The 16,816-nt window shown below is 33.7% G+C and overlaps 1 protein-coding gene across 1 annotated transcript in view; it reads right to left on the bottom strand.

Annotated features, from left to right (window-relative positions):
• LOC131057278 (ent-copalyl diphosphate synthase 1-like) overlaps positions 1–15,323 on the bottom strand; it is a 28,230-nt gene extending 12,907 nt beyond the window's left edge. The window contains exons 1-6 of the mRNA XM_057991454.2: positions 15,203–15,323; positions 15,051–15,104; positions 14,788–14,870; positions 14,392–14,698; positions 14,113–14,296; positions 13,643–13,860 (exon numbers count right to left, since the gene is read on the bottom strand). Of these exons, the coding sequence (XP_057847437.2) occupies positions 13,643–13,860; positions 14,113–14,296; positions 14,392–14,698; positions 14,788–14,870; positions 15,051–15,104; positions 15,203–15,323 (967 nt within the window). The remainder of the gene's footprint in view (positions 1–13,642; positions 13,861–14,112; positions 14,297–14,391; positions 14,699–14,787; positions 14,871–15,050; positions 15,105–15,202) is intronic.
• Positions 15,324–16,816: the final 1,493 nt, after the last annotated feature.

Raw genomic sequence — 16,816 nt, 5'->3', positions numbered from 1 at the left:
AAGTAGAGAAATATATTCCTAAGGAGAATAAAAATAAAGATGTAAATGCCATGTTATTTATACAATAGGTATCAGATAAATTAATATATTAAGAGTCAAAACAATAACTAGGTTGTGATAATCTCATGGTTGGTCCTTTTGTGGGGGCATCCCACTTTCTTCTTGGTCTATGGACATAGAAGATAGATTTTCTTGGAGAATTTTTCAATGGCAAGTGATTGACATTCCTAAGTTTGTATCCTATTTAGACCCTAAATTTTACAGTCAAATATTCAAAAGAGTTGAGTTTCACATTGTTTAGGCTAGATCATATGGTTCTATTTTGGTAGAAGTTTTAATTTATGTGGTTAATGTTGTATTGCTACTTTGTAATAGGATTTTGAGATTGCGAAAAACCAAACTTACCTTAATAAAAATCAACTAGGCCTAAAATAACATTGCTAACCTTTAGATTAGATTTGGTTGCAGTTCATTCTTCAAATATTTTTTGTATCTAGGAGACTAAGCTTTCAACAAATTTCATGCATTAGTGTGGTTTTTCTATTAATTATTTTGGTCAATGTCAATGCATTGGTTTCACGGGTTGTTCTAGAGGTCTAGACCATTTTTGGGAATGGAGAAAGATTATTCCTCTTATGTAGATATCTAATCAACTTGCACTTTCTAATATGGCAACCTCTAGCTTGGAATCTGGTGAGATTATACTGGTTACTAATTTGTATGTTCTAATTGATATCTATGGGAAAAATCTTCATTGGTCTTATATAAGGTATGTTCAATTGTTTGCTCCTTATCTTCCTTGGATTATAGCTAGTGATTTTAATTTTATGTTAAGTTTAGTAGAGAATAGGGGGGGTGGGTAGGTTGGGTCCTTGTACTGATCTCTCTCATGGGAATATGAACCTCCTTGAATTAATTGATGTTAAACTGTCTAATGGGTCTACGTTTGGACTAATAGATAGTGTGGATCTAACGACTAGATAGATTTCTGGCTATTAGGTGGATGGTAGCTTGATTACAAGATCTAAGATCCTTGACTGGAGGGGTTGTGATCATTAGAAAATTAAATTTTCAGTAGCTTCTTTTAGAGTTCTAAAGAATCATTCTTTCAAGTTTCAACTCATGTGGCTTTGCGATTCTTCCCTTTATGAATTAATGGTCTAGTGGTGGAGAGATGGAGACCCCACCTTTGGTACTACTATGTTTACCTTTGTTAAGAAATTGCAGTTGGTGAAATTTTAGCTTAAACAATGGAATTGATTGTGCTATGGTAAGGTTCATTCTATGAAGAGGAATATTGAAGATCACCTTGATCTTGTCACTCACCAAATTTGAGATTATGGTTTCTTAGAGGACTTAGGAAAAGTTGAGTGTTGGGTTGTGAGGGAGTTAGAGGAGTGGGAAATTTCCAAGCATATTTTTTGGAAGTAATTGGCTCATATTTATTGGATTTAAGAAGGTGATAGAAAGAAAAAAAATTTCCATAATTTTGAGCAAGTTCACCAGAACAAGAGTTATATTTCCTCTTTAGTTAACTCCAAGGGAATTTAATTGACTTCTCTATAGGTATTGTCTCGTGAGGCTACATAATTCTACTATGCTCTCTTTTATGAAGATTCACCTCCTACTAAATATGAGAATTTGATTCTAGCTTGTATTCCCTCTTTAGTTGAACAAATGAGATGAATTAATCTCTCATTCACCCAGTCTCTTTTTCTAAACTAGAAGAGGTTGTTTTTGGGATGCATAAGTGCAAGGCTCCTATTCTAGATGAGTTTCCTATAGATTTTTTTATGAATTTTGGGATATTATTAAATTTGACTTGCTAGAGGTGGCCCGAGAATATCTTGGTAGCAAAGAAATGATTTGAGCCTTGAATTCTACTTTTCTTGTTCTTATTCCTAAAAGGGAAGGAGTTAATAGGTTGGATTTCTTTAAGACCATTGGTCTTTGCAATGTGGTGTACAAAATCATTACTAAATTGATTACAAAGAGGCTCAAAATTTGGCTTTCATCTTTGATTTCAAATGAGCAAGGGGGTTTTCTGTTGCAAGACAAATTATAGATGGAGTGTGGTTGGTTTTGAAGCCATTAACTCCATGGTAGTGTCTAAGGAGAAATCTATGTTCATCAAACTAGATATGGCAAAAGCATATGATAGAGTTAAGTGGGAAATTCTGCATAAAATTCTTATAGCCTTTGGTTTTAGTCAGGAGTGTGTTAATTGGATGATGAGATGTGTTAGTTCCTTGTCTTTCCATATTCTTATCAATGGTGAGTCTCCTCAGTTATTTGGAGCTTCCAAAGGTCTTCATCAAGGGTACACCCTCTCTCCGTAATTTTTTATTATTAGGGTTGATGACATGGGTAGATTTATTAAGTCTTAGGTTTTCCAAGGCTTGCTTTAGGTTGGGAGCTGGGGTAATGGGCTACCTAAATATTCTCATCTCCATTTTATCGATGATACTTCTCTTATGAGGGTTGCTTGTCTTCATGAAGTTGAATCTTTCATGCAAACAATGGATATTTATTTAGCTTCTTCAGGTCAGAAATTCAATGAGCACAAATCTTCTATCGGTTGTTTTAATACTCTTGAGTCAATTCAGAGAAGGATTGCCAATATTTTGAGGTTTCAAATTGGTTCTCTTTCATTTTTCTATTTGGTTATCCCTTTAGTTGTTGGAAGGAAATTGAGGCCATACTGGCAAGACTTGTTGGATAATTTGCATCAAAAGGTTAATCACTAGTGTCACTAGTGGCTATCTATTGCTACTAGGGTGACTCTTCTTCAATATATGATCTAGGCTCTTTCTATTTACTAGTGTTTTGCTTAGGCAAAAATTGTGTATTTCCTAAAGGAATTTGATGCTCTCTCATGCCAATTCCTTTGGAGTGGTAATTATATCCTTATAAGTGGAGCTTTGTTAAGTGGGAGTCTATGTGTCAGCCTAAGAAAGATGGGCATGATAAACCTAGAGGATCTGGTTAATACTAAGAGGAGGTTGAATCAGTATTAACAAAAACTAAAACTTTCAACACCAAACCAGACTTATCTTAGACCTAAAAATATTCAACACTTAAACCAAATCTTCATAACATATTTCCTTATCACATCTAGATAATCATTTCCTATTATGCAAACTTATTAATCAGATCAGCCATCAATTCAATATTAGATCAACAAACATAGTTACCAACTTATTAACTAATCATAATGCTTCATCAATCATATAATCATCAATAATGGTAACCACTTTAAGATCTTTGATAAACAAACATAAACTGTCTTTACCAATTATCAGAAATAAAACATGAACATCACAAGAAAAGCATACCACACATGAACACCATGTTTTTCATGTGCAAACCCAAATAGGGAAAAACCATAGTGGGAATTAGTACCCACAAATATTTTGCACTCTTTCAGAATGTGCCTTGTTAGGAGCCAAGCTTGGTTAGAAGCTTACAATGATGCCCTATTAGGAGTAGACCCTGTTAGGAGTCACCTGCTTAAGGGATTTACCTTAGCCCTATTATTAGATTTGATCTATTAGGATCAACCTCGTAAAAGGATTTAGAATTCAGATATTAAGTCACCATGTTAGGGGATTTTACAATGTGAGGCCTATTAGGACACACCTGATCAAGGGATTTTAGCTATTACAATTGTTAGAGAACAATAGTTAATGATCTGTGTATAGCATTCTACTGCTTGCTTGATCAGATCCAATTAATTTCTAAGTTTGTATCTCTCTAGTAGATCTTCTCACACACTTTGGTTCAGCTTATCACACTTCTCAAAAATCTCCGACACTACAAAACATCAACCTTGCCGACATAAATAACTTTTACAACTAGGTCGACATCAAAACCCTAAGAATTACTACATAGATCATCAAAGATATTTACAACTCATTATAGATCATCATAGGGATCATTACAATAAATTACAAATCAATTTTGGTCGTTGAGTGATCATAAATAATCACAACAAGTCGAACTTGTATAAAGTCAAACTCTTAGCATATTCCGCTAAGCACTTTGCACATTCCCAAGAAATTTGTTCTCCAAACGTGCCAAAACATATTTTAAACTCATCATGTGGTTTGTGTTGCATTATCATCAACACGTGAACTTGATGTAGATCACCGTCAAACCAAAAATCATTGCTGGTTAAGAGAATTATTTATTGGTTCTTAAACCCTTCTTAAACCCTAGCAAACATTTATGAGAAATTCAAAACATGCCTTCCAATAACCATCATAGGATGTAGTTCTGGTTACATACTCAAATCCATCATAAAAGCTTATGTATCAAACCACAAGTCACAAAACATTGCCAATCACTCGATTCCATCAAAATTTATCTGTTTTACCGGTTAAGGTCCTAATTCACAGTATTGCTAGTAAACTCTATCAAACTATCAAACTCTTACTTTGGTAGACCAAATAACTTATTCAATAAGTCAATCACCAAAAACCAACTATAAACATCATTAAACATCAGTTGAACTTGGTTGCCATCAATGACAATATAAATAACTGATCATGTCATCTTCCTCTACCGATATAGTCATCCACCATCATCTCATCTTCATCGATTATGCCAAACATACCAACAATCCCCTCCTTTGGTATTGATGGCAACACTAAATATCAACATACTCACCTCATAATGTTCCGCTCTGTTCTGGACCTTCTCTGCAACTCTTCTCTAATCTATTGCATCTCATCTGCTAGTTACACTATATCTACTCCAACTAATCACATGTCTTCTCTTAATCATATTTCTTCTCCCCCTTTGACAACAATTCCAAAGGTGCATAAGTATCACAAATCATCAAGTCTGTTACAGTTGTTGTCTTCAACATGTCTGCAAACACATCTAAGTTTCTCCCCCTGTGGAGTAGCCTGCATCTCATCAATCCAAAGTGAGAAATAGTCATGAAGCCCACGTGATTGATGCATCTTGCATTCTAGTTTTGTCTGAGTTGGGGTTTGACCCCTAATTTGCCTCTGAGATACTAAAAGGTTGTCTTTAGCAATGGTTTTGTGAAACTATCTGCTAGCTTCTCTGATACCAATTGATAAACCTAGAGGATCCAATTAATATTGAGAGGGGCGTGAATCAATATTAACAAAAACATAAAATTTCAACACCAAACCAGACTTATCTCAGATCTAAAAACATTCAACACTTAAACCAAATCTTCATAACATATTTCCTTATTAGATCTAGTTAATCATTTCCTCTTATGCAAACTTATTAATCAGATTGGCCATCAAGTAAATATTAGCTCAACAAACATAATTATCAACTTATTAACTGATCAAAATGCTTCATCAATCATATAATCATCAATACTGGTAACCACTTTAAGATCTTTGATAAACAAACATAAACTATCTTTACCCGTTATCAGAAATAAAACATGAACATCACAAGAAAAACATACCACACATGAACACCATGTTTTTAATATGGAAACCCAAATAGGGAAAAGTCACAATGAGAATTGGTACCCACAAATATTTTGCACTCTTTCAGAATGTGCCCTATTAGGAGCCAAGCCCAGTTAGAAGCTTACAATGATGCCTTGTTAGGAGTAGACCCTATTAGGAGTCACCCGGTTAAGAGATTTACCTCAGCCCTATTAGAAGCTTTGATTTTTTAGGATCAACCTCGCAAGAGGATTTAGAACTCAGATATTGAGTCACCCTATTATGGGATTTTACAATGTGAGGCCTATTAGGACCTACCCGGTTAAGGGATTTTAGCTGTTGTAATTGTTAGAGAACAACATTGAATGATCCGTGTATAGAACTCTACTGCTTGCTTGATCAGATCCAATTAAGTTCTAAGTTTGCATCCTTCTGGAAGACCTTCTTACACACACTAGTTCGGCTTCTCACACTTCTAAAAAATCACCACTACAAAACATCAACCTTGCTAACATAAGTAACTTTTACGACTAGGTCGGCATCAAAACCCTATGACTTACTACATAGATCATCACAAATATTTACAAATCATTATAGATCATCATATGGATCATTACAATCAATTAAAAATCAATATCAGTCATTGAATGATCATAAATTGTCACAACAAGTCGATCTTGTACAAAGTCAAACCCTTAGCACATTCCGCTAAGCACTTTGCACATTCCCAAGAAATTCATTCTCCAAACGCGCCAAAACATCATTCAAACTCATCACATGATTTGTGCTACATTAGCATCAACACGTGAACTTGATGTAGATCACTGCCAAACAAAAAATCATTATTCATTAGGATAATTCTTTACCGGTCCTTAAACCCTTCTTAAACCCTGACAAAACTTCATCAGAAATTCGAAACATGCCTTCCAATAACCATCGTAGGATGCATTATCAGTTACATACTCAAATCCATCATAAAAGCTTGTGTATCAAACCACAAATTACCAAACATCACCAATCACCTGATACCATCAAAACTTATCTTCTTTACCGGTTAAGGTCTTAATTTGCAGTCTTGTTGGTAAACTCTATCAAACTATCAAACTCTTACTCTGATAGACCAAATCACTTAGCTAACAAGTCAATCACCAAAAACCAACTGTAAACATCATTAAACATCAATTGTACCTGGTTGCCATCAATGTCAATATAAATGACTGATCATGTCATCTTCATCTACCGGTACAGTCATCCACTATCATCTCATCTTCATCAGTTATGCCAAACATGCCAACGGGGAACCTTTTTCTTCGTTTGACTATCTTGAAAGGGCAAGTTCTTGCAGCCAAATTATATTGGTGATAGTGTACTAGTCAAAATCAGGTTTAGGCTTGCATCCTCACTCATAAGTATTTAAGAGGAGTTAATATTTAGTATGTTCGTTATTGTCATTTGGATAATAAAGGCTCTATGGTTTGGCACTCTTTGAAAAGTTGTTCAAAATCTAGGGCTTGTTGTTGGTTATAGATGGAAGGATTCTTGTGAATGGTTGCTAGAGGGGTTAGTGGGGACTTGAAAAGAGTTGACTCAAAATATTACTTCTCATGAGTGCAACTCTTTAGAGGGGCACTATATTTTTGATTCGGGGAGAGTCTTGTTTGGTAACTATTTTGTGGTTGCATGATACTTGGGTTTTGATAGATAACTATTTGGAGGTATAGAGGTGCCTTGGTGGAAATAGGTTTAGAACAAATTTTCTTGGTGCAAGTGTAACTTTTTCATGTGGCTAGTGGCTCAAAATCAATGTCTTACCTAGGATAATTTGTGCAAGCGAGGATTCCTTGCTCCCTCTATGTGCATTCTATGTTGTAATAGTGAGGAGTGTGTTTCTCATCTTCTTTTTTAGTGCTATTTCTCCAAGAATATTTGGCACTTTTGGTGGGGTGTGTGGAACTAGGCTTGTTGTCATGTCTCCTCTCTGGCTAGTTTTTGGGCCCACAATGGTAAACCTCCTATTAGAAATTCTTTCCTTCAAATTTATTGGGCTCTTTGATCCACTTTCATCATCTAGCATGTTTGATTGAAGATAAATTGTAGGATTTTTTATGATTCTAGGATGGTTGCTCAACACTTGTGCAGAATTATTTTTTCTCTTTGTGAGACCCTCTTGGAAAAGTGTAGAATAACTCCTTCTTATAATATAATTTACGGTTTATAATGGATATTCTTTTAACGAGAAATATTTAAAGGTGAAAAATCCTAACAGAGTTATGATTGAATAGAATACAAAGATTCTACCCCAAAATATGAAGATTTGTAAAAGGACCAAACATCATTGTTCCATTTATTCAAACCTAAACATTCACAACAGTGTAAAAATATAAATTTTAAAAATCTATTCAACAGATAACAAGAAAATATAATCCAAATAGTAGTGTATTTACCATAGGAATAGTAATACAATTCATCAACTATAACTCAAAGTTTATGATACATGAAAAAATGCATTCAAATTTATCTTATTAATATCTAGTTGAGATGGTTCAACATTCAAAAAACCCTTTCTCCCACCCAAAAAAGAAGAAGAAAGGGGCCCTTTTGTCCATCTTCTACCCAACATATACAGACAACATTTTAGTAACTTTCTTTTAAAAATAATAGTCTTTGAAAGTTATTGTTACTAAAAGAAAATGAAAGCTTACTCAAAATAAAACCAAAAATAGCTTACTAGATCTTGACTTTACATCATCTCTACTAGCTATAGGTCTACAAAATAAAATACTATTAATTTTTTTGGGGCACTAGATTTCTTGCCACTACAATCATTAGATAAAGCTGGACATCTTACATTGTTGTGTTTTCTTCTTCTTCATCTTCTTTCAACACGAAAATATCTCTTATATATTTTGTAAAACTCCTTTTACATTCCTTGGCCAAATTTTAGTCTAGAAAGAATATCTTATTGTGGGTTCTCAACCGATTCTAGACCAGGTTGAATTACTAGAGTGACAACTTCTCTTGTGAGAACCATTTTATCTTACATCGACTTTTGTCAATAAATATTAGTACACTTCCCTGGCCATAGACCTCTACTATATATTGAATTAATATTCCCATGGTGCAAGATTTGTAGCTACAACAATTCCTCTTTGTAAAAAAGATTGTGAACTTTGGCTCATCTCTCCTCTTTCTCAAGTATAACTAGTTTTCTCCCTCCATGCAAATATGTTTAATTGAGAAACTATGTTTTCCTTCTCTCTTTGAATCCAATTCAAATCAGGCTGGACCATAGGAAGATGATCTTCATGAGGAAGCACCATACTGTCTTAAGATGAGGAAATAAGCCATATCGAGTGCTAGTTCAAGAAATTTTGAAATATAAATCATTGGAATTCTTGAGTTCCTACTCCAATAGAGTCTCTAGTTTGTCCATTTACTTTTTTTTGGCTCATCCCTAAAGAAAGAATAAGTTCAAAATATTGCCACCTTAAAGAAAGAATAAGCTCAAAATATTGCCACCTTTCATTTATGGACAAGGCCATCAACTCATTTAATTTCTACAACAAGGAATAATATCATTTACCTTCAAAAACCTATTTAGTAACTCTACATGCTTTAGCCACCTAATCTATCACTAAGGGGGTGTACCTCCCAAATCTCTAAGTAGATTGCATCTCCGAAAGAGAAAAACTCCATCTAGTCAGATGGTTGAAAAATTACCAAACCTTCACACTCCTTTCTTGCATATTCAAAAGTTCAAGGAACTCCCAACCTAGATAACACCAATATTGGGTGACCCATGAAAAGGCATATCTAATATATATAGAGGATCGAAAAATTTATGAACTAACTCAAAACATTTGACACAAAGAATAGGGCTTTGGAGAATAACTAGCTAATTGGCGATCTCACGAACTTAGGAACCAAGACAAATGACTAAGTACAAGAGTTAAGAAATGTCTCAACTACCCAGCCATATAGACCTTAACACTATACATGACTGATGACAACATTTTGAGTTAGAGAGAGGTGAGGGAATCAACAATTTTTGGAACTTTAGAACCATCACACTTAGATTCGAAAAGTCACAACTAAGCTGATAAGGTTTCTTGTTTTCAAAAATTTGACAAAAGGATGACTACATGCCATGACTTAGGTTTTAACAAAGATGATTGAAAGTTCAATACTTGGGCTAACAAATTAGGAGGGTCATTGGATCCCTCCTCGTGAAGTTTTAAAAATTAATACTAATGGGTCTTCTCGGGGAATCTTGATCATGTTTTCATTGCTAGAGTAGGTTGTGATAGTTATAGAGATGTTTAGTTTAGTTTTTTAATTTATAAGGGTCTTGATACAAATATTTTTATCGAGGATTTTTCCATTTTGTATGTTGTGGAGCATTATTTTTTATTATTGATAAACAGGTTTTGAGGGGACCCAAAACCCCTTACAATAGGTTTTGAAGGGACCTAAAATCCTTAGATTTTACACGTATTTGGAACCCATAGAAAGAAAGTTGTAACAAGTTTGTGGAGCATTGTTTTTTATTAAAGGATCAAACGGTTACAATAGGTTTTGAAGGGACCTAAAACCCTTAAAATTTTTATGGGTATGAAACCCAAAGAAAGTTAGCTACAACAAAATACAACATAGATAACTTGTAGCCCAACCACAACCTAACAACAAAGAAAAAACATTTAAGAACTAGAATGAGAAAAAGGTTAAAGGCATACAAAAGAATACTTAGATAAACATGACCTTAGGGTTTTTCAAGGCTCTCGTAACCTTAACAATGGTTTTTAGCAAGGCTCCCATAACCTTAACCTTAAGCTTGAATAGAACCAAGTTCCTTGTGCCCTTCGTGATCTCCACCTTAGTAGGAGATAAAAGAAATAAGTCTAAGGGAAGGGTAGAAAAAACTCCCTTACAATAAAAAAATAGGACACCATTATCCTATCCACAACACCTCTTGCCAACTCCAAACTTGCATTCATGTCCACCTCAGTAGGAGATAGATCACCACCAGCGACATCCATCTCCACTATGGATTATTCATCATGGAGAGTTGTTGTGTTCTAAGCTAGGAAAGGATTATTTGTGAATTTGATTCTCAAGTGGTGGTGACTTTCTGAGAGCAACGACTAGATGATGTCAATTGGCACTTAATTGTGGTTTTTAGATAGATTAGTTGGTTGCGTGGCTCTTTGGAATCTATTCTTTTTATTCACATCCCTAGGGAGTGGAATGGACTAGTAGATTGCTTGGCCAAATGGGATTTTAATCAAATGTAGTGTTGGAATATTAAGGATAGGGGATAAATATCTCTAGAATTTTCTCACATGTTGGACCATTTAGTGGATAATGATAGGGTTGTGTAGTGCTCTTTTCTCTGTTGGGTGGTTGGTCCTTCTTGGTTTGCAACTCTCTTTATGTTTAATTTTTTACCCCTCTTTTAGTTGAAAGTATATCAAATTAGCCTCTTCTTATCAATACCAAATTTAGCATTTGAAGTAGTTATGCTCCTTCTTTAACATCAACTATGAAAAAGAACCATCTTAGTACTAAGAACTCATAAGAAGATGAGAAGCTTGAAAAATATCAATAAAATTGATTGTTTAATTTATGATTTAAAATTAATTATAAAAATATATTTAATAATTATAAGCTATAGATGATGTAATTAAAGTGAATGGGAAAATGATGCTTATGATTTAATACCCATTCCAACAAGAAAGTATGCTATTCAAGGTTACACGGATTTATAAGATAAAATACAATACAAATACTGAAATTAAAAGACATGAATAATTTTTTCTAATTAAATACTATTTGTAATAACTCAAATTTGATTATAATGAGACCTTTACATTTTTTAGTTGGATTAAAGATAATGAGATCTCTAATTTTTATATTTGTAACTCAACACAAGTGGAATGCATATAAGATGAACATGAAATTAGTATTCTTAAATAGGCTATTAGAAGTACAAGTTCACGCACAACAATCATCTAGTTTTGATATATGGACTCAAAATAACAAAGTGTATATAGTAAAAAATAGTTTTATATGGGCTCAAGCATGCACTTTGGGATTCACACAATCTTATTGAATCATAGTTATTAAGTACTTGTTTCAATAAGTGCAATAGTGAAACTATTTTTTATACATTGACAAGTTGCTTTTGAATGGATTTTTATCAGATGGGATGATTACATTAGAAATGAAGAAAGAGTATGAGATTTAGAAAAAATCAGTTGATAAAATATTTTTTTCTGAGTAAAATGAATCAAATACATGATGAAAGTTTTACATTTGAAACCAACTATCTGAATGATACCTTGCTAAATTATAAAATTACATCAACTCTTATTATTATGGGTGTGAAATCAAGCAAAGGTAACAACAATAATTAGGTGGACTTAACATTTAATGAGAGATTAGTTGGTAGTTTGATGTATTTGATGTCCACTAAGATTGACATTATGTGCATAGTAAGTTTAGTTTCAATGTTCATATAGATTCCCAAAAGGAAATCACTTGCAAGATATAAAGAGTTCTAACAGATGTTAGTGGCATTAAATTCATGGTAGTTTTAATAATGCATCTAGTGAAATTGGTTAAATCTCTTATATTGATATTTGTGGGAGGAAGTATCTACTTTAGAAAAAACCTACCTCTAGTTATGTCTTCCAATTTAGTTCTATAGCAATCCATGGGAATTAAAAAAATCCATTATATATTTTTCTCTAGAGGAAGTAAGATATTCACTTGCTACATTACAAACATATCAAGTAGTATGGATTACAAGAATGCTACTAGATTTTAAAGAAATAGTAATGAGTAACAAACATATTTTTTTGGGAAAAAAATTCTACTATAACTTTGTTAAATAATTATGTGTTTCATTTAATCATAAAAAGAGAAAACACATTGATATGGAGTGTCACTTCACAAGAGCCATTGTCAATGATGACAATATTAAGAATGAGTTTTTTACATGAAAAGATACATTTTGAATATGAATTCATCAATGCCTTATTTAAACTATATTTTGAATAGCTAAGAGTAAATATAGGATTGATTAGTTACAAATCAAGTTTAATACATGGCATTCGAAAAATAAGTTCACTTTCACCTACTCTAGCAACATGATAAATATCTCTATCTGCTTTGTAAACAAGATTTATTTATTTTAACTATCTGATACTATTATAGTTGACTATTTAAGTACAATATTATGTAATTTAATGCTTGTGCTAGTTTCGTAATCTATTTAATTATTTACTATTATTGGAAGAAGAAGTTCATCCCATTTTATATATAGATTTAATTAAGAATGATAATTGATTAAAAGTTGTCAATGATCAGATTGAAGCAATTCAACAAAATCGGACTTGAGATCTTACACCAATTCTAACAAGAAGATATATGGTTTTATAGTCAAATAGATTTCAAACAAAATAGAATATAAATTATTAAATTGACAAATATTGAGTTAAAATTCTTTACTAAAGATTATTGCAACAACTTAAAACTGATTACGAAGGTCTTTCATGTTAGTGTGAATAAGGGTATGTCCTAACTAATTCTTAGTGTGGACTTGTGTGCGAGTTAACATAGGTCCTCAGTGTTAGTTCTAGAAGTTGGTTTTAAATGGGGTCATGTATCTCATTTACTTCTTGTGTTCTAGGTCTTCTAGTATTCTTTAAGTCATTGTCTCGTAACATAAGATTAAGACAAATTTCAACATTGTTTAATCCTATCACTTACCTTTTCTATTTAAGAAAGAATCATATACACTTTATTAAATATCTCATAGATCTTAATATCAAGTAAATTCATTTCTCACATAATCTTGTATAAAAGGTTTCCTGTATTTTTTGAGGTAGTCTTCCATGTCAGCTCCTACATTTTATAACTAAATACTATTTACAACACGTTAAAATTGATTGCAATGAAACCTTGCATTTGATCATAAATATACGTTATTTTGTGTGTAACATGTTATATTGGGCATCCTTTGCATCTCAGCAAACTTCACAAAAAAAAATAAAATAAATAAATAAATAAATAAAAAAATAAATAAATAAATAAATAAATAAAATATTTAATAGAAAAACAGAGCACATGCAAGCATTTTTTTTCAGTTCTATTTTTGCGTTAAGATCATATGTACATGAACCAGAAATGAAATTAATTACCTCCTCCATTGTGCTTCTTTGTTACTTTGTCAAGGTACCGAGCACATTTAACATCACTAGTTTGTATAAGAGCACATGCTGTAGAAGCTGGCGAGAATAGAAATGATCCGTCCTTCGATTGCAACTCCCGAAGCTTATCCCAATCTACCATATCACGCAACCCTTCAAGAGAATGCAGCAATGTCGTTGGAGACTTGTGCAGAATGTCCATTGGTATTCTGCATTACTCACACAATCCACTTTACATAAATATGACTTTGCAGACTCCATAAGAAACTAGGCCAAAGAAAAGGAAATTGACTAAATTAGTACTGTTATCTGCGCACCGTTGGGTAATGACAAAATCATTAATTACAGACTATCTAAGAAAAAAGAAACAAGGCATAGAAACTTGGCTGTGATACAATTTAGAAACTGGAGATGAAACGGAGCACTGGCTGATGTAATCGTCAGTTTGCAACAGTTATTACCTTTTCAATTTCAAGGCCTTTTCGTCGTAGATTTTATGTAGGTGATCCGCATCGTAAGGAAGGTCTAACTTCATGGCTTTAGCATCTTCTATCAAAGCAGGAAAGATGATCTCGAAGCCAATCGGACTGTAAACGCCATCTCCGGCATTTATATTTGGAATATGCCTCTGAAGAAAGCGTAATCCTGTATGTAATAAAGAAATTATTAAGCTTTTCTGGCTTCAAACACAAAGTTATACAAACAATTGGCCCGGCTGAAAATCAAACTAAGCTATATACCTTTGTTGATGTCGTCAGGAGCTACGTTCCAAGTTTTAAGAGCAATGACGCAACCGAGTGTGTTGAGAATTCTGTCCCGAACATGAAATAGCTGAGAATCTCCCCATGATCCGTCTGCATGCTGATTATGGATAATCCATTGCAAACAAGATGGGAACTGGGGCTCTGCAGAGCCATCTAAAGCTGGAACCCGTGCCACCCATGCAGTGTCATATGGAGAAATGGAAATTTCACCGTCTTCTATTGATCGAAACATGTTTTCTATCGTCTCAATAGACCTTTCCATTCCCATAGCCTCCTTAACCAGCTGCCTCTATTAAAGACATCAAAACTGTCAAAATTGATTCAATACTTAAATCACATTAATATTTTATAGAGAAAAAAAAATTGAATCACCTCAATGTTTGGCCTCTTTTCGATCTCGACATTTTCAGTAATTGGGAGGACATTGATTTGATATGTACTTTGTACAACTTCAACTGATTTTAGACATTCAGCCCATCAGATTAATTAATTTAATTCGCAGTAGATTAAGTCATTAGCATCCTCTAACCTCGTAAAACGCCTTGAAAGTAAGGTAGATTCATATAACCCAATTCGAGTTTATCAGGAGTTCCACAGAAATGATCGTTCTGATCTATTCACAACAAGAGAATTACCTCGACCTGCTGCTTTTGCAATTGTAAGAAGAGCAGTTTTCTTTTCGCAACAATCTGAGTGCATCCAATATCAGAATAATTAAAATCAATTCGTTGAGAGAAAAGCGGCAAGCCATTAAAGCTAAAGTAGAAACATATTTCATCATGCTTACTTCGTCTGAATCCAAATGGAGTAGTGTGTTTGAAAACAGCTGCTGATGCCAATGAACAGATTTTGCCCGGTTTCTGAAGAAGCACTGAATCCAATACTCTGTAATGCGCAGAAGAACCCATCATCTTCCGATATTAGGCCTAGCCACCTGTTAGAAATAATGAATAAACGTGTCCACCATGTTTCAGTTGTGTTGTAAGATCTTTTATTATAGGAGTTTTAAGATCCACCATTATAGTCTGATTATAGGAGTTAGTTTAGGAATCAGTTGTGGAAACTGTTAATCTCATTTGTGGAAACTGTTATAAATTGTAATACTTCCAGTTTAATATCAATTACAGATGTTAGGGAATGGTAAGAGAATCAGGATTGTGGAGAGTAAGAGAGATTACTTGTACCTAAACGACAAGGGCCACTAGGTTCAGAATATTACTTATCGAATTTCCTTTAATGCCACTTTGCCCTCTACTGTCTCTCTATTTTGCTCCCCGCAATTCCCATCATAATCAAATTGTACAGTAGGGAATCAATTGTAATGATAATTTGGAAGTGTGGGTATGTTTCACCTAATTTATAAATAGTGCTAAATTTAAAATTGTTAAAGTTCAATCATTGCTACTTTGGTTCACTGTATATATATTATTTTACAATTAATTCTAACTTTTAAGAGATGGCGTTCAATTAATGCAAGTTTAATTTAAGTTTATTAAAAAAAATTTAAAAAAATAATAAGAAGTGTAAAAAAGAATAAAATAAGATATTAAATAAAGTTTTTGATAAAGATAAACGGGTTTTACATGGACCCAAAACCAAAAGTTTTACAACAACTGGTCATCAGCTAAACAGACATGAACCAACATCAAAACAAGGGAGCATCCCCGAGCAGTCACGAAAACAAAGAAAACATAGACAAGCAAGACAAAACAAAAGAAAAAACTCTCAATTAAGAGAGAGCACCAGATCTTTGTTCTTTTGGATGAAAATCCTATTGATTTCCTCCAGCTCCTCCATAATGAATCTGGAGGTACCCTTGTTGCTGCTTTTGCTTCTGGTTCTAGAACTGCGACCAGTGGTTTTGCTGCCACCAGCAGCCAGATGTTCCCCTCCAAGATCTTTTACCGGTTCGTTGTGGTAGGATCTGTAATTAACAACCATGGCATTAATCTTTTCAAGCCCCTCAATACTGTTGTTCATGGCTTCTTTGCTTATGTCAACCAGGTTCTTGAGATTTTTCTTAATCTCCGCCATAGACTACTTAACTTTTTCAATCCTTTGTTAATGATTGCATTTCATCACCTCAATGTCCTTGGAGAGCTTTTTGGTCATAATCATGAGTTTCTTAGTTTTAGTGGGCTCAGGGGAAGTAGGGAAGATATCAATAATCTCTTTAACCCCCAATTTGAGGGTATCAATTTCATGCTCAACCCACTTTCAACAACTTTCCTGGCTTCTGGTAGCTTCCATAACCAGATTCATTAGGCTACCAGCCCTCTGAATCCCATTGTTCTCTTCATTGGCCATGGTCCCCTATTTTTCTTTTTGGACATTGATAGGGATGTTCAATTTAATTCCCTGCTCTGTAATCTTCGGACTATGCTCCTTACCTGCCAACTTT

This window comes from Cryptomeria japonica, chromosome 7 (genome assembly GCF_030272615.1).
Source record: "Cryptomeria japonica chromosome 7, Sugi_1.0, whole genome shotgun sequence".
Taxonomy (NCBI): domain Eukaryota; kingdom Viridiplantae; phylum Streptophyta; class Pinopsida; order Cupressales; family Cupressaceae; genus Cryptomeria; species Cryptomeria japonica.
Note: the sequence above shows the minus strand (reverse complement) of the source record. Positions and strands in the feature narration are given on the sequence as shown.